The sequence below is a fragment of the Eptatretus burgeri genome, chromosome 16 (assembly GCF_056783735.1).
Source record: "Eptatretus burgeri isolate ZD-2024b chromosome 16, Ebu_testis_v1, whole genome shotgun sequence".
NCBI lineage: Eukaryota > Metazoa > Chordata > Myxini > Myxiniformes > Myxinidae > Eptatretus > Eptatretus burgeri.
In genome coordinates this window covers 59,587,370-59,608,034 of record NC_140976.1, presented here as the reverse complement: position 1 = coordinate 59,608,034, position 20,665 = coordinate 59,587,370, and the positions used below count along the sequence as shown (strand labels likewise).

The 20,665-nt window shown below is 42.1% G+C and overlaps 1 protein-coding gene across 8 annotated transcripts in view; it reads left to right on the top strand.

Moving 5' to 3' along the window:
* The first annotated feature begins 2,377 nt into the window (after positions 1-2,377).
* Positions 2,378-20,665, top strand: part of GUCY1B1 (guanylate cyclase 1 soluble subunit beta 1) — a 48,463-nt gene continuing 30,175 nt past the window's right edge. For 2 of the 8 annotated variants that reach the window (XM_085860087.1, XM_085860090.1), the window contains exons 1-4: positions 2,383-2,536; positions 9,200-9,276; positions 9,523-9,596; positions 18,550-18,650. In XM_085860087.1, the coding sequence (XP_085716213.1) occupies positions 9,211-9,276; positions 9,523-9,596; positions 18,550-18,650 (241 nt within the window). In that variant the 5' untranslated portion in view covers positions 2,383-2,536; positions 9,200-9,210. Of the gene's footprint in view, positions 2,537-9,122; positions 9,277-9,522; positions 9,597-18,549; positions 18,651-20,665 lie in introns of all 8 variants that reach the window. The other 6 variants (XM_085860092.1, XM_085860086.1, XM_085860088.1 and 3 more) reach the window with 6 other exon arrangements.

The window sequence follows — 20,665 nt, the reverse complement described above, 5'->3', positions numbered from 1 at the left end:
TTTTTGAAAAATTATTTCTAACTTTTACAATTTACAAGCAACACATAACAATAGCGACATAAAGCTGAAAAGTCATATTACAATTAAAAAAAAAACATCCCTATGAGAGGCTGAGGGTTATTTCCCCAACAGGCAGGGTGAAAATGAGGGATGAGGGTTTGGGGGCCATGGCCTCCCTTCCTGAAGTAGTACGGTCATGGGGAGCACAACCTACATTAACGGCATGGTCCTTATATTTCATGAAGAGTTTGGTCTGCATCTGGCCGTCGGTTTCTTGGAAGATTTTAAAATAAATCATCTGAATTTAAGGCAACCCCCCCCCCCTTTCAGCCTCTTATATGGGGCGGATTCGGATGGGGAGCACAATCCCATGAGACTTTACTGTTCTGATGTATCGTACCAAATTTGGTCCATATTTAATCGGTCATGTTGTTTGTGAGGAAAATATGTTTCCATGAATATTAGGGATTGGGTAGGGGGTTGTTTAATGGAGGGGGAGGGAGGGGGTTGTTTAAGGGAGAGGAGGGGGAGGGGAGGGCTCCCTTTCCAGGAAGAGATAAGGCCAAGGGGAGCACAACTTAAGGTTAGGGCATGGTCACGATGCTGCATGGCCAGTTTGGTCTGGATCCAGTTGTTGGTTTCTGAGAAGAGTTTTGAATGAAATGCTAATATTTGGGGAGAAACCCCCTTTTGACACTGAAATGGGTGAATCGGATGGGGAGCACACCCCCATGAGACATTGCTGTCCTGATGTATTAGACCAAATTTTGTCCGTATCACTCAGGTAGTTGTGGAGAAGACAGTGTTTTAGTGAAGTGTTAACAGACGGATGGACAGACGGCCAGACAACGGGACCCAATCTATGAGATTATCTCAGAGAAATAACCTTAATATATAGCTAACTAATTCATACATTTCTTACACTGAAAAATAAAATAGTGAAAAAATAATGTTAGAACTATTTCAGCTCCACATGTACAGATGCAAAAACACTGAAATCAAAGTTTGACAGGATAATAACGGATATTTTTTTTTAATGTCTGATCGAAATCCAGACAAATTATGATGATGACGTCGTCAATTGAATTGGTTAATTTGCTTTGCTTCGTCACATACAGTTTTAGATAAGTGGAATCCCATCCGATCCAAATTTATACAGCCGAACAGCATGACCCGGATCCAGTGAAACCAAACTCCATTAGATTTTTTAGATCCTCGTGGAGGATCTCTAAGTCTAACTCACGTTGTTGTTCTTCATCTTCTTCTTGTGGACTTTTTTTGTTTCACATCCTTCAGTTTTCATCGAAACTTCCTGCAACTTGGCATATGTATGTAAAAATACCCTGCGCAGACAGTAGCCATCTCCGATTTTGAAAATTCCTCCTATAAAAAAAGTTATGACGTCAAAATATCTCCGCTAATGGAAATCGCCTAAAAAAATTATCTCCGAAACTAGGCAAGTTTTTTGAATTCTGTTTGCGGGAATCGAACAGGGCATTAGCAGAGATTAATCACCACACATGTGATACAGCACTATGACGTCATATCAATTTTTATGACGTCATTCCTATTTTTTGACATTTTTTGTTTCACAACCCAGAGTTTTCATCGGATCTTCGTGAAACTTGCCATGTATATGCAGAAAGCCCACGCGCAGGCAGTAACCATCTCCGATTTTGGAAATTTTTCCAAGAAAAAAAAAATTGACGTCATAATATCGCCGCTAATGGAAATCGCCTATACCATTATCTCCGAAACTCGGCAAGCTGTTTGAATTTTGTTTGCGGGAATCAAGCCAGGCATTAGCACAGATAATTTGTCGCAAACCTGATACATCACAATGACGTCATATTCGTTTTTATGACGTCATCATTTAGAGGACGAGGATCTTCGCTCATTTGAGCTTGTTAAACCTTTAAATTCTGTGCCATAATTAAATTCCTATTAATGAAAACGCAAACTTGCATCGAACAACTTGGGTGTTTGTGCCTGCTTTATTTTGTTATCGGTCGATCCATCTTCTCTTCAGCTTCACCTTCAAACAAGGACTTTAAAACGACGGAGAACACGAGTCTAATAAATGATGGCAGGTGTAGTTCGATTTGTGGTCTCATTCCTTTTCTCTGTTTTAGGTGTGCATCCCTCGGGTTCGCTCTCCGACAATGCATTCAAAAGCGTGCGTGTCCGACGTCGTGGCTACTTATGCGGTGTATAACGTAAAGGCCGTTCGCTTATTAAATAGGAGACTGCACGGCGTCGACTTCAATCCACTTTAAATGTTTCTCAGTACGGGCATCTTTAACTGTCTGTGGTTGAGAGATACGTTTTTACTTGACTTGAGGTGAAAACACAGCCGACATTACTCGGGCAAGAATGCAGATTACGGACCGACGTCATGACGTAACGGCGCGAGCGGTCACGTCGACGATTCGCCGCTCGAGCTCGGATTTACCTGACGCGATGTCCAGGTTTTAAGTATAATCACCACAAAATTTCTCTCACCGTGAACGACACGTGATCTTTTACTCCCACCATGGTAAGTCCGATGTTTGATGATGAGTGACTCAATTTTTTTGCTCTTTAACAATTACCTCACGTATGTGAACCTGTCATGGTAATTCATTCGATTTCTCACATCGATCAAATTCATGGCCCCTCCAAATATAAATATATATATATATATATATATATATATATATATATATATATATATATATGTAAATATATATATGTATGTAAATATATATATGTATGTAAATATATATATGTATGTAAATATATATATGTATGTAAATATATATATGTATGTAAATATATATATGTATGTAAATATATATATGTATGTATATATATATGTATGTATGTATATATATATGTATGTATATATATATATGTATGTAAATATATATATGTATGTAAATATATATGTATGTATATATATATATGTATGTATATATATATATATATATATATATATGTATGTATATATATGTATATGTATATATATATATATATATATATATGTATGTATATATATATATATATATATATATATGTATATATATATATATGTATGTATATATATATATAATATATAATATTTTTTTTTCGCACTTTTTGAGATAATTTGGACTATAATTCCAGTTATTTTCATTTTCAAAGTAAAAATGATTATGTGAAATAATAGTTATTCGTATCATGCGTCGACCTTTCCGACGTAAGACACGGACTTACTGATCACCTGTTGGAAGAATGTGAATTGTGTATTCAGGATTCTTGTTTACCTCGACAATTCATAGTAAAAGCTGTATTTGGGTTTCTATGAATAATAAGAGACTCTGGGGACTGGCAGCGAACACCTGTTTGAATAATAATAATAATAATAATAATAATAATAATAATAATAATAACAAGCCGGGAGACGACGATGGTTCGCGGGAATTATTGAGGAAGCCCTACCGTAAAAACCTATCTCTTCCCTCAAAATTGACCAAATCAAATCGGATTTTTTATATGTTGTACTTATGGACATTACATACAGCTTCTTGGAAATGAAATTGCGATAAATAAATAGTTCAAGTGAGCGTGGCTCCGCCCACAAGGGGCGTGGGACGCCCCTCTTACAAAAAGACACAACTAGACCATGATATCTAGCTTCTGTCCAAGTTTCATCAAGACCGCATCAAACGTCACGGAGCTATGCTCTGGAGAGAGTCACAGACAAACACACAGACAGACACACAGACACAACGAAAATAGTGGTCACTGCTGGCACCCGAGAACCAATAATGAGGTTCTGGCTCCACAAGAGGCTGGTGTTCCATCCATGCCATTGAAACATAATAGGGTCATTCCGTGCCAACTCACCTAAATTTCAAAAACCTCCCCAGGTCACCTCAGATTTTGCTGGAAAAATTCTTAAATGTAGATCTATAAGGCTCTACCCACCATGTAAAAGATTAGTTTTCAATTCCTCATAGTTTAAAAAATATCTATCTCTAGAGACCTTTGAAATTTGGCCCTAAAAATGCCAAATGTGAAAAACGCATTTTTTTTCAACTTCAGGGGCTTATGATTTTATAATGGACTCTTCTAGAAAGTTAATATTGCAAATATTTACTAATTGGCATCCAAATTTTTCAATTATGGCATCAGATAGCCTCTGGGATGCATATTTCTCACTCTATAGGAAGCTAAAAATTGCTTTTGGGCCAAAACGAGCTAAAATAAGGTGAAACTATCGGAGCCCTCCTGAAAATATGGGACAACTTAGAATTTTTTCCTCATAACACAGTGATTATAGGGTCATTATCTATCCATCGATACATTTTTGTTGGGATAATACAGTTAGGTGATGAATTATAAAAGTTTTACCAGAAGCCCTTGCCTCCGAGGGCTCTAAAATGGACCAATTTTGTCCCCTGGTTTGACCATGTGGCTAGGGGTTTAGGATCTTAATTTTTTTCCAAAGATTGCCTCATATAAGATGTCTACTGACCGAATAATTTTATCTAACGCCCATGGCTTCATATTAAAATAAATTTTTATTTACATGCACGTTTTTTATAATTATTCATTTTTTTTCATATTCATGAACTTATAAATCTCAAACTGAACACTCCAGCAAAGTGATACTGCAGATATTTATAAACTGGCATGAAATTTAAGGATCTGTTATCAGAATGCCTGATAAATGCATATGTTTCTATCTGTAGGAAGTTGAAAATGCCACTTTGACCAAAAATGGTGAATATGCAGGGGGCATTAACTGAGGTTATGTAACAACTTAGATTATTCTTCTCATAAATTAATAATTATTATAAGTACATTTTTTATTCAAAAATAAATTCTTGTAATGATAATCAAAACATATGCTTGGATTTTAATTTAAAAAACATGTCCTACAGTTCTCTATTTGAAGTCATTAGTTATGACATACACCACAAGATGAAGTAATGGTCTGTCACAACACTAGGGGCAGCACAGTCAACCTGTCTGTCTGTTTGTCTGTTTGGAGAACAAAGGAGAGGAGGAAACAAAGGAAATGGATGAAGAAAAACCTGGGCCCAGTGGCACAAGTTTGACAAGTAGATGCACTGTTGGAACCAAATTAGACCAGGAATGTCACAAGACCTATTATACAAGGAAGGTTGGGCAAAAGGGTCATTCCGTGCCTGTTTTTAACATGTAAAAGTCTGTGCCTCTGAGTGCTAGATAATCATGATAATGAATATCATAAAAGATGAAAGGTCATTAAAGAGTTTTCGAAGGTATAAAAACTACTAATATTCATTGTCTCTGTATATATGTAAATAAAAAAGCTGCTACTCAACTAATCAAATTTGTTCTAATTTATAATTTGCAATCACTTACGAAAGTAATCATTAGCATGTATTTATGAATAAATAACATCCTTATCACTAATGTCTAATAAGAAGCATAATTTAGCCTCATGCGCACTCCTGCAAGTTCACCTTGTTTTGTACCAAGTGGGCCAAATTGCCATATTTGGATTCCTAAAACTAGGAGTATGTGCTTTCTAGAGACATTCTGATGCCACAATCTGAAATTTTGTATACCAGTTTATAAAATTCTGCAGTAACTCTTTCCTGGATAGTTCCATTTAAGATTTATAAACTTCTGAATATGAAAAAAGTGAATAATTATAAAAAACGTGCATGTAAATAAAAATTTATTTTACGATGAAGCCATTAGCGTTAGATAAAATTATTTGGTCAGTAGACGCATCTTATATGAGGAAATCTTTAGAAAAAAAAATGAAGATCCTAAACCCTGAGCCACATGGTCAAACCAGGGGACAAAATTAGCCCATTTTAGAGCCCTCGGAGGCAAGGGCTTATGTTAAAACTTTTATAATTCATCACCTAACTGTATTATCCCAGCAAAAATGTATCTATGGATAGATAATGACCCTATAATCACTGTGTTATGAGGAAAAAAATTCTAAGTCATTCCATATTTTCAGGAGGGCTCCTATAGTTTCACCTTATTTTAGCTTCCTATAGAGTGAGAAATATGCATCCCAGAAGCTATCTAATGCCATAATTGAAAAATTTCGATGCCAATTAATAATTATTTGCAATATTAGCTTTCTGGAGGAGTCCATTATAAAACTAGAATGAGGCACTCAGTAGAGCGCATACCTTCGCCAACGCTACATTCCCCCCCCCCCAGAAACCGTTGATTATGAGGGTATTTAATCCCACACCACATCTGCCATCTCATATGTGTTATGATGGCTTAAAAACATTAAATTTCCTGTGTCATATCGTTTATCACAAGATCGGGCATTGAATTCACAACATTTTGGCATTGGTTGCATGCAAATTGGATAAAAATCGACCGCACTATGGCAAAATGGCGATTTTGACCTTTTCATGACCTCAACCTTGACCTTTGTACTCTTAATTTTGTAATTGGTATTAGAGTGTGGGGAACAGAAGTCAACATTTTGGTGTTGGTTTCATGCAAATCGGATAAGAATTGACCATGTTATGACTAAAACCGCACATTTTGCAATCTCGTGACCCACATGACCTTTGACTCCCAACCGCTAATAAGGGTTATTACGTCATTGTGTCATGTCACATATCACAAGATGGGGCATTGAATTTTGAACATTTTGGCATTAGTTGGATGCAAATTGGATACAAATTGACCGCGCTATGATAAAAAGACGATTTTGACCTTTTCATGACCTTGACCTTTGACCCGATCGCTCCCAAAATCTAATCAAATGGTCCTCGGATAATAACCAATGATCCCACCAAATTTGCTGTGATTCAGTTCAATACTTTTGGAGTTATGCGAATAAGTTTGCGAAGGTAACTCGAGGGGGAGCACTCGGTAGAGTGCAAAACCTCTGCCGCCAATACTGCTGGGTCACTTAAGTGAACCTGATATCCTATTCATTGAAGGTCAAAACGGATCAGACTCTACTGAACCACGATTGAATAAACTAAACTAGATCGACGTGCATGTAGAAATGCCAAAAAAAAAATCGAAATTTTTTTTGAAAAAAAAGTTGCCAAATTTGTGTTTTTTTTTTTCTCTAACAAATTTTTTTGGGGTTGGAAATCACTTAAAACATGTAGAAATGCAAAAAAAAAAATTCATATACTTTTCAAATAAAATCGAAATTTTTTTGAAAAAAGTTGCAAAAATTTTTTTTTTTTTTTTGGACCAAGTCCAAAATCTAATGGCATGATCCTTGGACCATACCTAATCCCCCCACAAAGTTTCGTCGAAATCCGTCCAGGAGTTTTTCCATAATACTGTTCACAAACAAACAAACAGACAGGGGTGAAAACAGTAACCTCCATCCATCTTCGATGGCAGTGGTTAATTATAAGCCACTGAAGTTGGAAAAAAATGCGTTTTTCACATTCGGCATTTTTAGGGCCAAATTTCAAAGGTCTCTAGAGATAGATATTTTTTAAACTATGAGGAATTGAAAGCTAATCTTTTGCATGGTGGGTAGAGCCTTATAGATCTACATTTAAGAATTTTTCCAGCAAAATCTGAGGAGGTGACCTGGGGACCCTTAGGTGAGTTGGCATGGAATGACCCACAAGATGGATGTTCAATTTTTAATTTTTTCTTGTGTTGTGTAGTGTTGTGTAGATCGAGTATAATTTCCAGCTATTGTATATACTAGTGCGTGCCCATACGTGCAAAAAAACCTTCAAACAACTATATAGGCCGTTCCTTCGCTCTCGTAAACAACAACTGGATTGGGGCATTGTGTTTATCTATAAATGCGCATAAGAAATCAAGAAATTATTAGAATACACTAAGTCATCACTATCCGGAAGTCTGTACGTTGTAACCCGTAATGGGGAACGCGGCTGAGGATATCTTCCCCAACGGCCACGCCTACACAGCAACGTGTCCTGTCATTGGTAACTAAGGCGCCCTTTCCCCATCGGCACGCCTACGCAGCAACGTGTCCTGTCATTGGTTTGGAAAATAAATGGCCATAACTTGGGAACCACTTGTCTGATTAATATCAAACCTTGAAAAGGCACATACTCAGGTCCCCAGCAATATACCTGGCAAGTTTAAATTAGATCGGACCAGTGGTTGTCGAGAAACAGCGGTCACAGACACAGACACATACACACACACACACACACACACACACACACACACACACACACACACACACACACACACACACACACACACACACACACACACACACACACACACACATATATACACACACACACACACACACACACACACACACACACACACACACACACACACACACACACACACACACACACACACACATTGCTGGAATTATAGAGAGATAATGAATATTTTTCGATAACACTCATTTTCCCAATGCTTGAGACCAATATTAGTCATTGCCAGCAAAATCAAGACCATACTGTTGTTGACTCAATGTCCTCAGGGAGACTTGGAATGGGCACTTTAATGCTATCTACGAAAAGCCAGAATTGCCTAAAAATCTAACGGAATCGAAAAAAATAAGAAAAAGGCGTCTTGCAGAGCACGATAGTTGCAAAATCCACCCCCCCTCTCCAAAGGTTGCCATGGATACATCAAATTGTCCATTTCATTAGATTAAAATTGACAATCTTAATCAAAGCTCAGTTCAATCGGATGAAAATTTATTATTTTTCAGATTAAAAATTGATGGTTTTAGAAGTTTGACCTTGAGTTGACCTTTGACCTTTTGACCTCAAATCGTTGGTTTCCCAATTCAGTGACGCAATGTGCAAATACTGTTTAACTTTTAAGTCAATCGGATGAAAAATGACAATTTTAGAAATTTGACCGCAAGATGACCTTTGACCTCAATTAATAGGCTTCTCAGTTGAAACTACCTCTACAACTTGGTAAAGTTTCATGACTATCGCTTTGGAATTGTGACCTGTTGGCGATTGACAAACAGACAAACAGACGAACAGACAATAACAAAATGGACTGACCAGTATACTTTGAAAAATCTTAGATTTTGCAACTAACAAACGTCGTATTCATGATGGAAGACCCTTTTTCATGACGTCATGATCACCTAATTTTCATAGAATGGTCAAAATATACATGTTTTCATTCCTGATCCACAGCATGAGACACATTCACACAGTGACTGCAGCATTGTGTAAATCATACATCTCCTGTCCATCGGTCAATACTCGTACAGATACAAACAGAATGGTGAGACACAGGCACCTTACGATAGGCCAACTGCCAATGATGGATGACGGTTCATCACGACAGGTGAGTCTATGTCAAGCATATATAGCAGAGAGTAATTGAGTGCTGGAATATTTCATTACCACAAACTCATCATGAGTATGGTAGCTACTACATTCCTTAGACCACCATAGTTTGAAAATTAAATACCAGGAACAACAACTTGATAACCACAACAGAGTAAATTGCTGGACATCCTTCTTAAAATAAATTACAGAATCAGAATGGCTTCAAAACGTATGAGTAGCTTTCCTGTGCTTCTGCCCTCAGTACGGTTTTGTCAACCATGCATTGGAGTTGCTCATCCTCAGGAACTATGGAGAAGAGGTTTGGGAAGCCATCAGGTGAATGATTTTGAATGAACCTCTTTAAATAGCATTGCTTGAAGGGGAGAGACTTGTAATTGATGTGTTTGAGTAAATGAGCATGCACGTCGATCCACATTAATATTGATCATTCATTCTCAGATGTGCAGGGTTGGGGTTTTTTTTTTTTTCAACAATTAAATTCAAACAAAGTTGGCTAGCTTTACCAGAACACGTGAAGAATGCACATATTTCTGCACACCATCTGCAGCCACAGGAAATGGTTTCAAGAAAACAGTCCCAGAATTTCTCTCAAGCCCGACACGCACCTTGGGTTGCCTTTGTCACAGTTCGACAAAGTTGTTTAATCTAACCCCACTATTTATTATGTCTAATTTAACTCGAAGTTGATTTTACATCTCGAATGTGGATTATGTACAAGTTATCCATGCCCATTCTGGAGGATGTGCTTGTGTGCACCTTGATCGACAGTTATCCTTGTTGTTCATTATGCCTGGTGTTGGCTTAATGGTTAGAGTGGCAGGCTTTGGATCATTGGGTTCTGAGTTCAAATCCCACTCAGCTGTTGAATTAATACCAGGTGGGGGTTAACTCGGCCTGTCATCCTTCCGAGGTCGGCAAAATGAGTGCCAGCATGCTGGTATACTGTGTCGGAGTGGCGACCCGTCCAGGATTGTGCCCAATAGCCAAGGAGACTGCTTAAGCAGTACCAACACTTTGCACAGAGTATGGTCCCAATCTCCTCTTATTGTTCATTGTAAGGCATTTTAAAAAAAGTCACGTTTAAGAAACAAGTCACGTGCATGCGGATTCGTGCAGCAATGAAGTGGAGTGAAAATCTTGCATTTTAAATAGAGAAACACGCATTTCCCTACAGGAGCAGCCAGTGTAGAGGTCATGTTATTAGGGTACCCTGTGAGTACAGGGTACCCTATTGTTTTTCTTCTGTTTATTATTATCATTATTATTACAACGAGCAAATACAACCCGTTGCTTCGCTGACAGGAATATTAAGGGGTGGAGGGATAAAGAGGGAGGGAAGGAAGAGAGGAGGAATAGAGGACAGGAGAGAGGACAAGGAGGAAGAGGGGAGGGAAAGAGTGGTATTGGGTATCAAGGGGGAGGGAGGAAGGTGAGGAAGATAGAAGGGGGAGCAAGGAAAGGGGGGTGGGTGGGGAGAGTGATGCCTCAACAAACATATACTCCATCCGGGAGGGAGGGGGGCAAGAAGGATGGGGGAGAGAGAAGGGGGAGGAGTGGGGAGGGGGATTGGGAGGAGCTAAGTGTAAGGGAAGGGGATCTCAACTTGTGTTTGGTAGTGCGACTTGTGGAGAATGGGGGTGGGGAGAGGGGGTGTAGTACAGGATTGATTGAAATGGGGTACATTAAAACAGTACGTTAAGACCACTGGGAGATGTCCATGGGGGTGGAGAGGGGAAGAGGTTTGGGAGTAGATAAGTGTGAGGGGAGGTGTTGGGAAAGCAAGGCAGCATAAGGGCAAGGGAAGGTAAGGCAGTGTGAGTGTAAGAAAATATGGTGTGAGGGGAAGGGAAGGCAGCATGAGGGGAAGGGAAGGGAAGGCAGCATGAGGGGTGGGTAAGGGAAGGGCGATAAAACGCGAGCAAACAGCAACATTTACTTTTTAACTGCCAGGTTCTACATAAAACTGTGCGAAAGCATTTAATACCCACGCTATCTACTTGGCCTGCCTGCATGCATGCTCGCACATGCAGTGACCTTTGCACCCCTCTGGAAGGCTCAATCCAAATCTTATTTCGTACATGCTACCCTATATGGAAGCAGTTTAAATTCAATAAATCCTTAACAGAGGGGGTGGGGTGGGGAAGCAGGAGGAGGAGGGAGAGGTGGGAGACAGAGGGAGAAGGGTGGGAATGGGAGAGGGGGTGAGAGAGAGGTGGGATTGGGGTGAGAGGCAGAGGGGAGCGGGATTCGAGCAGATGTGACACCCAGTTTAATGTCCATCCGAGAGACGGCACATACATTGAAGAATCACCCTGCCTGTGAAACACCAGGATGACAGTTTATAGCTGGGTCGCGATTCAAACCCAGGCTAGACAGCTTAGAGCGAGCATGCATATCTCTTGGCTATCCAGCTGTGATGTGGTGATTCATTGCTTTGTCACAACTGAAAACATTTTTTACTCATTGTAATCATCTAATTTATTTTGCCTTCCTAACTCTGGTATTGAACCATGGTATCGCCATTGAAGCTTGAAGAGCGCTCGCCAAATGGCTTAACCAAGCACTCCCATGAAACGGTTGAAGAAACTTTTAAGATCGAAATGTTTAATTTTTATATGCATCTATCTAAGCTGAAATGACGGGTCGTATAATGAAAGAAGATAGGACAAAAGGGGAAACATAGTGTAAAATAAAATTGCACGTTTTCAGAGAGCCAGCCACCGCCCAATGCACCGCAGAACAACGCAGGGCCAATACAGGCGAGTGGCCTCTGAACTTTGTTCAAGTCGATCAATATACAGTACTCAGTCTCTCTCTCTCTCTCTCTCTCTCTCTCTCTCTCTCTCTCTCTCTCTCTGTCTCTCTGTCTCTCTGTCTCTCTGTCTCTCTGTCTCTCTGTCTCTCTGTCTCTCTGTCTCTCTGTCTCTCTGTCTCTCTGTCTCTCTGTCTCTCTGTCTCTCTGTCTCTCTGTCTCTCTGTCTCTCTGTCTCTCTGTCTCTCTGTCTCTCTCTCTCTCTGTCTCTCTCTCTCTCTCTCTCTCTCTCTCTCTCTCTCTCTCTCTGTCTCTGTCTCTGTCTCTGTCTCTGTCTCTGTCTCTGTCTCTGTCTCTGTCTCTGTCTCTGTCTCTGTCTCTGTCTCTGTCTCTGTCTCTGTCTCTGTCTCTCTTTCGAGTGCAGCCTGTGGCTGCTGGTTGCATCATTGGTTGGGACGTGGCTATGCCGCTGATGCAGTGTCCCCCTTACCAGTACACTGGTGCTCATTTTGCCGACCTCAGAAGGATGACAGGCTGAGTCAACCTCCTGGTGTATTTTAATTCAGTGGCCAACAGGGCTTGAACTCAGGATCCTAGGATCCCAAGCCGCCACCCTAACCACTAAGCCAACACCAGGCTTACAGTACTCAGTGACAGTGCAAATATTGTATCGCACTCACCAAGTGGCTTAAGCACTCAAGGAAGCACTCCAATGAAATGGTTTATTAGGAACGGCTGGCTTGGCAAGCGATTAGCGATCGCCAAGCCGTCATATTAAACACTACCTCCCAAAGACACCTGAAATATCAAACTATGTCCGAATTAGAAAAATGAACATTTTTTTTTTTTTTAGCCGTCGGAAGTGCTGCTAAGTTAAATTCTGGAGCTTAAATTTGCAATCCGGCTTGGTTTAAGAGATTCTCGAGGTTATGGCATAGCTTATAGCAACTGCCGACTGTACATCCCGATCGGGACACGAACTGCTCCGCTATCAACTGTAGGACGCTCGGCAAGTGGCTTAAGCACTCAAGCAAACACCTCCTCCAAGTAAATGGTTGATAAGGAAGGGCTGGCTTGGCAAGCAATAGCAAGCTGATTGGTAATGGCACATACCCGCAGAAAACACTAAACCGCCATTTGTTAACATTTTCAGATTTCACTCCAGATTTCGAGTTATTTAGTCCACGTTATCCGATCCTCAAAACTCAAATTATATTTCTATGAAAATACTTGAATTAGTCCGTGAGAGTAGATCATGGAAAATCGCATCATACAATGCATGAAATCGCTCCAAGTTCCTAATTTGAAAACTTTAGCACTTACAAAAGCATTGTATACAGCGATTTCGTCAGAATGTTGATGAAGCATTCGATAATATGTGAGGAAAGTTGAAAAAAAAATTCAGTGCTTTATCGTTAATGAACTGTTATGCCATGTTCCAACTTGAGGCATTGTTGAGCAGGCTGAACAAAATGACGAATTAAGACCCAGCAAGGTAACCCAGGATGCGCCTTAAGACTCCATCAAGAGTGAGGTGTCCAAGGGTGCACTTGATAAAGTATACAATTAAATAAGGCCATTAATTATCTTCAAAAGGGGTGTTTTAATTGACTGAAACACCCAATTTTCAGTCGTGCATTCCCTTGGACTTCCCCGAGTATGCATGCAAAGTTTCAGGCTGCAAGGTTTCATGGTTTTGAAATTATGGAGGAGACACACAGACTGAATGAGTGACACACACACACACACACACACACACACACACACACACACACACACACACACACACACACACACACACACACACACACACACACACACACACACACACACACACACACACACTGACATTTACTGTTATGTAGATTACTTGCAGAAAAGCCCATCAAAACTACAGGTGACTCATCTGTATTTTCACACTATTCAGCCTTGAAAACTCAGGCTAAAACTGAAATTCTGCACAAAAAAATAAATAAAAGAGGTATGACAAAACGAGGTAGATGAGGTGGTTCGGTGACAAGAACAAACATTCGATTTTGGTTCAGGTCCAGATCCAGATCCGGCCAATCAGTGGGATACAAAATGTAAACTGTTCAGCCTGTTGGAGGAATGTACTCCACTGAGTGCCGTTGTAGTTATTATTATCATTATTATTGTTGTTGATGTGACTATTTTTGTAAGTGGCCTTTGAAAAAAGGAAAAAAAACACCATGATAATGTGGAACGTCACTCAAGCTGCTATGTATATATGTATAGCTGCTGCTACACCTTAACATGGTGGTTTTTCCAAGGTGGTAAAAGGCAATAAAACATGATGAGAATTCTTTGGGATTCTTTGCAGTCGAGTCAAAAGCAACACTGGCTAAATAAGTGTGAAAATATGGCGATGGCCTCTTTCCATATTTTCATGCAATTAACCTACGGGCTATACATTAAATGAGTTCCAAAAATTCCAACTGCAGGGTATACTCATCAGGTCAGGTATGTGAGCATGCGCCAGAGCAGCACATCACTGCATCCATTTTCCACTGGTAGTCCAGTGGCCTCCATCTGGCCATCCCTCAGGCAGACACCTGGCCAATCCCATTCTCCTTGAGATGCTGATCAACCTGCTGCAACCACCGGGCAAGTGGTTTACCCGTTGGCCCGCTCCACTCATGAGGCTCCCTCAGTAAAACGACCCACATGTCCAAACAGCCGCAGCTGATGCTCACAGAATTTACAGGTAACAAGTTTCATCAGAATCTCTCTCATCAACCGCTTATTGGACACAAAGTCTGGCCAGCAATAGCCAAGGATTCTATGAAGAGACCTGGTGCCGATTGAAGGAGTTGACTCCTTCTCAGATCCTTTGTCAGGGTCTCAGTCCCACATCCATTGAGTAAGACTGGAAGGACCAAGGACTTAAAGATGCGGACTTTCGTCGTACTGCACAGACACCGACAGTGCCAAACCCCATGATCCAGTGAATCCATGACACCCCAGGCCCGACCCAGATGTCGACCTCTGGCTCACAACATGCGGAGACATGAATATCACTGCCAAGTTAAGTGAATCTCTCGATAACCTCAACATCCTCGCCACAAACAGGTACAGACAAGATTTCAGCATCCAAGATGTCTGGTATAGCCTGGATCTTACTTTTGACCCAGGAAACCCATAATCCCAGCGGCCCCGACTCCTCATGAAGTTCCTCGAGGGCCCCAACAAGGATATCCAGCATCTCCGCAAAGACGACTGCATCATCTGCAAAATCAAGGTCAGAGATCTTGACATTCCCAAATGATGCACTGCAGCTTTATCTCTCTGACATCCTCCCCAGAATGCAGTCCATATGAGCACTGAAAAGGGTGGGGGCCAGTACTCACCCCTGATGAACTCCAGTAACAACTGGAAATTAGTTGGAGATGGAACCACCACCACACCTCACAGCACTCTCAATATCAGAGTATGTTGAAAAATCAGATTGATTAGTTTTGGTGGCACCCCACTAAAATGGAGAATCCTCTCGGTCTCGAGGGCATTCCAATTCACTGAATCAAATGCTTTTCAGAGATCAACGTCGGCTTTGAGCAGCCCCTGCTGAAACTCTTGTCTGTGTTTGGTGAGGACCTGAAGAGCAAGGATCCAGTCAATCATTGACCTCTTTGGTGTAAAGCCTGACTGCACTGAGCACAGGTGCTCAAACAGATGGTAGCAAACCCTATCAATAATTATCCAAGCAAAGACCTTGCCTGGCACTGAGAGCAGTCTCACCCCTTGGTCATTGGTGCAGTTCTGGCTATCACCTTTCCCTTTCCAGAGAGGACAACAAGGCCCCTCTTCCAGTCAGCTGGGATAATGCCTGTGCTCCAAACAGAGCACAGAACTGCATGCAACGCCAAGAGTGCAGCATTTCCACCATTCTTGCAAAGTTCAGCATGGATGCCACAGATCCCAGGAGCTTTACACCCATTTCAGACGGTTCACCGCAGCCTGTTTCCACAAACGAAGGTGGATCACAGTTGATTGGAGGGTCAGCAAAAGGGATAGCAACACCCCTGACATCCAACTCCACAGCTGGTGGGTCAGCCTAATACAGCCGCTCAAAGTAACTGGCCCAGCGGGCCTCCACTTCGGACTCCTCTGTCAATAGCCCACCACCGTAACTCCAATACACCGAGGGATGGGCTTTGAGGAACACAATGCACAAGTTCCTCTGTAAGCAGGATGAGAATCACTATGCCACAGGTGATGCTCTACCCTTTCACAGATTCCTCGCCATCAGCGCACATTTAGTTTTACGCCTCAACTCCCTGAACAGCTCAGCTCTGCCATTTAAGCCTGGCCCTGCGATTCTGGTCAATGTTATCCAGTGTCCCTTGGGAGACAAAGTTATTCTTCGCCTGATGGTGGGTCCAAGACATCCATAGGCAACATCAAGGATGGTATTCTTGAAGGCACTCCACAACTCTTTGGGATTCCCCAAAACACTCAGACCCCCGCAAATCCCCACTTAGCAACCCCCCACCCCCAAATCCATGAAAACTCCTCAGCTACCCTCTCATCCTTGAGCCTTGCTAACATCTAGCTGAGGCTGGGATGGTACCATTTTCCTGGATGCAAGCTGCAACTTCAGAGTTGCTACAACAAGCCTGTGGTCAGTACTGAGGAACTGATCACTCCCGTAGACCCTGCAGTTCTGAATCGTTCTCCAGCAAGCATCAACAAGCAACCGGCCAATCTCCTTTGCCACAGCACCAGCATTGGAACACCAAGTCCAGCAATGAGGCTGTGAGTGCTGAAACCATGAACCAGCCACCCTAAGTTCACGATTTCTTGCAATGTCAAGGAACTTGGTGCTCTTCAGATTCACAGTTCCAGACCCATGGGGACTAACATGTCTCATAACCATCCCTATCAGTGCCAGTCAATGCATTTAAATCCCCAAGGCAGGAGCCTAGGCCACTGATCAACCACAGATTTGAGCATGGCATGGAATGCCTCCTTCACAGTGAGATCACTTGCCTCAGTCAGAGCATATACATAGACCAGGAAAATGACACCCAAGGAGTGACGAATCCTCAGTCTCTTAATACACTTGTTGACCAGTTACCTCAATTATCATGGGAGTCAGCTTGTTGGACCCCTTCTGTATGGTAACCATCAGAGCAACCAGACCAGTAGTAGGTGTAACCACCCACCATGATCTCACCATTATCCGGTCTCCAAACCTCAGTGAGTGCTGCAATACCGATGTCCAAACGCTGGAGCTCAGGTGATAGCAGAGATATGTGATCATCCTCTCTTAGGGATAGGAGATTCCCGGCCCCCTCCCGAAGGGACTCCCTCTGGTTAACCCAAGGAGATCGCCATCTGGTGGACGACACATCAGCACCACCCTGACACTCATTGCCGCAATCTGACCCAGGAAGGTTACCTCATGCTTTTCCTTCTATCATCATAGAATGGGGATCCCAAAGGCTTTGCCTAAATCCCATCACCCAGTGAGCTACCCTGTGAAGGGCAGCTGCACAGGAGGTACTCCCACAGAATGGTTTTTCAGTTTTCTTTGCATTTCTTTGTGTTTTGCGGAATTAAGTGTTTTATGGTGGCCGAAGTGCAAATCCTGCCACAAACCTCCTGGAAAGAGGTACCCAACTGCAGGAAGATGTCCGCAGACACAGTTGGGCACCAGATGTGGATGATCGTTGGCTCACAAGTAGCTCTTCTGCCTTTTGACAGGTTTTGTTTTTAATCCTGCTGGGTGTCCATATCCAAACACCCTCCTCACCAGGTAGCCTGGTAGGGGAGACGGTTTAATCGCCGACAACCGGACTGTGAAACAGGTTAGTACAGATTTACATGGTACCTGTAGCAAGTCACAGATCTAATCTGTTGACCTGACGATCTGCATTAACTGTTTGATCACTGAATTTTTCAAGTATGCAACATGACAGTTTGGTATGTTTTTTTTTTCAGGCAAACTGAATAAAATGTGTGTTGTTTATAAGGCCACCCACAGGAATAAACACTTAAATAGAAACAAATAATACAGATTGTTGAACAATGATGCGGCCCACGATCATGGCCAACAGCACTGAAACGGTTAATAAATGCTCTGTCTTGTGTTTAGACTTTAGAGGAAGGTTGCACAGTCTATTCACTTTCATCACACTGCCTAGTTCATTCCCTCAAGGATATGTTGAATGTTTCTTTTGAGTTATTGTTCTGAATGTTTTTCTGACTTTGACCACACTGTTAAACACTTTCACGACAACCTGATTCTCGTGAAAGTGGTTTGTTTTTTTTTACACAATTAACAATAAGTCAGATGCTGGTGGAGTCTTGTTTCCATGCTCTGAATAGTATTAGGAGACAATACAGTCCATAATCCACGGCTATTAACAAAAGAGTAAGTTTCACTCGACATATCTTTGTGGATTATCCACAAAATTCCTTTTCCTTGCCTTCTAAAATGTATCCACCCTTCATCTTACATCTGCACTCCAATATATATTTTTTTATTTTTTGCAGAATGGAGGCCCAGCTCGACATCGAGGGTCACTTTCTTGTGCGGACGATTTATGACGATGCCCAGACCTATGACCTTGTCACTGCAGCAAGCAAGATCTTAAGTGAGGCCAATTTTGACAACCAACTCGTAACTAACCAAGTGCTGTTTGTGGTTTCTGGTACAAACGATCTCGTGTAGAATTTATTTTTGTTTTCAACAAACACTCCTCCTTCTTTCATATGCAGCACATGGCTGTGGGTAGCATAATTTGCTGGGGGCACAGCTGTGCCACTGATGCAGTGCCCCCTTGAGGTTAGAGCAGGAATTTAGAATTTAGCCAGGTGCTGATGATAGCTCACCTACTAATATACACTCATGATAAGCAAATCTGTTTTTCTGATGGTGTGTAGTTAAAGCTATCATTGCAAATCTTTCCTGCAGCCATCACTGTTGGGGCCGTTTATACATGGCTTGCAAATGGTACTTTTGGTCATTGATGTAGAATTGATACGTTTTGTATACCATGAACTACTTTGTTGTGAGAAAGTCAATGGCAAGTAGAGCATACGTCATTGATGGACACAGCAGATGAACCATAAACTTAGAAGAACTTTATTTACAAGATATATAGTTAATGTTCAACTATTTAGCATAATGGGCAATACATATTATTATGAATACGAAGGGTTAGAGATATGATGGCAAGATGACAGCAGCATTACTAAGAGTTTAGAAGATTTTCCATTGTGTAATGTCGAGGCAGAGGTGCGAGCAGGCAGACACGAGCCGGAGGATAGCACAACCCCGCTTTATTGCCTCGAGCGAGAGGGTGGACGCACGATGCCCGTAACTCCCGCTTTATTACGTACTCGATGCACTCTACAGGCAAACGACCTACAGGACACTGCTAATGACAGTACATGCTGCTCCTGACGCTACTGGTGCTACATTTCCCAAGTGGGCGAGTCGTGACATATGAAGCCACAACCACGTGACCACCACCAACCGTGACTCGGGGCTCCGCCCATACAGTACACGCTCCGCCCATACACGACACTCCTCCCCCCTAAAAGCATGATGAAAATGACAATAATCAAAAATCATTGACACTACAACACAGAAAGCAACCAGAGCCAAAATGGCATTTAGCAAACGCACTGGCACCATGATACAAAAAAAAACAACTGGTGAAAAAGAAAAAAAACACTATGACAATATGACACAAACAAGCACAGAGGAACAAAATGACATCAATCATGTAAAATCTCCCTAGTACCACATCACCTAGATGTAACCCTGGGGTGAAGGTCGGCTGTGAATCAAACCCAGATGAGACAGCACAAAAGAAAACGTGCTTCATCTGCACAACCTGTCACAATAATGTCGTCGTTATAATCTGGCCCATAATTCAGCCTTCTATCCCCATCACAACATATATCGTGGCGATGCGAGTGAGTTGAATCCCAAAACAGTGGACTGCAGAAGCGCCCCCAGGCGGCCCGTGCTTACACGCCATCCGGCGAGGTCGAGGTGACATGAATCGTCGAACCTCCAGCCCCCCCCGGCAGAGAAGCTTGCCCGTCCCCCACGGACAGAAACAGGTAAACACGCTGAGTCTACCAGACATGAGGGCGCCGTCGCTGGTGGGAGCAGCGAGTGGGGCGGCCTTGGGAAGATAACGGCCCCGGCCCCCGCGAGAGTAACGGGAGGGGTGACGCTGAACAGCACCGGAGTCCCACGTGCAAGTTGAACCGGCAATTAGCCGGCTGCAGTACCAGCAATCCCATACAAAACCACGCATCAAATCCTGTCGAGACCTCCATGCACGTCCACACGGACGATCAGCGTGCACTGCATGCACAGCCACGTCATAAAGCAGCAAAAACATCGTCTGCGCAGATGCAAACTTCCCTTCACGTACAGCGCGTTCCCACAGTATAACGTTAACACATGAGGCTGCAGCGAACTGCGGACTGTCATCGCCGATCGAGATCTGAAAGACCTCTTTATTCGCAACGATCGTCCGCGAGCTCTTCACATCAAAGAAAGCATTGATCCCAATCAAACACATCTTGCTCACACGCGGACTGTCGGTATTTGCTTTAATAATGCCATGCTGAATCACTCATGCCGCGA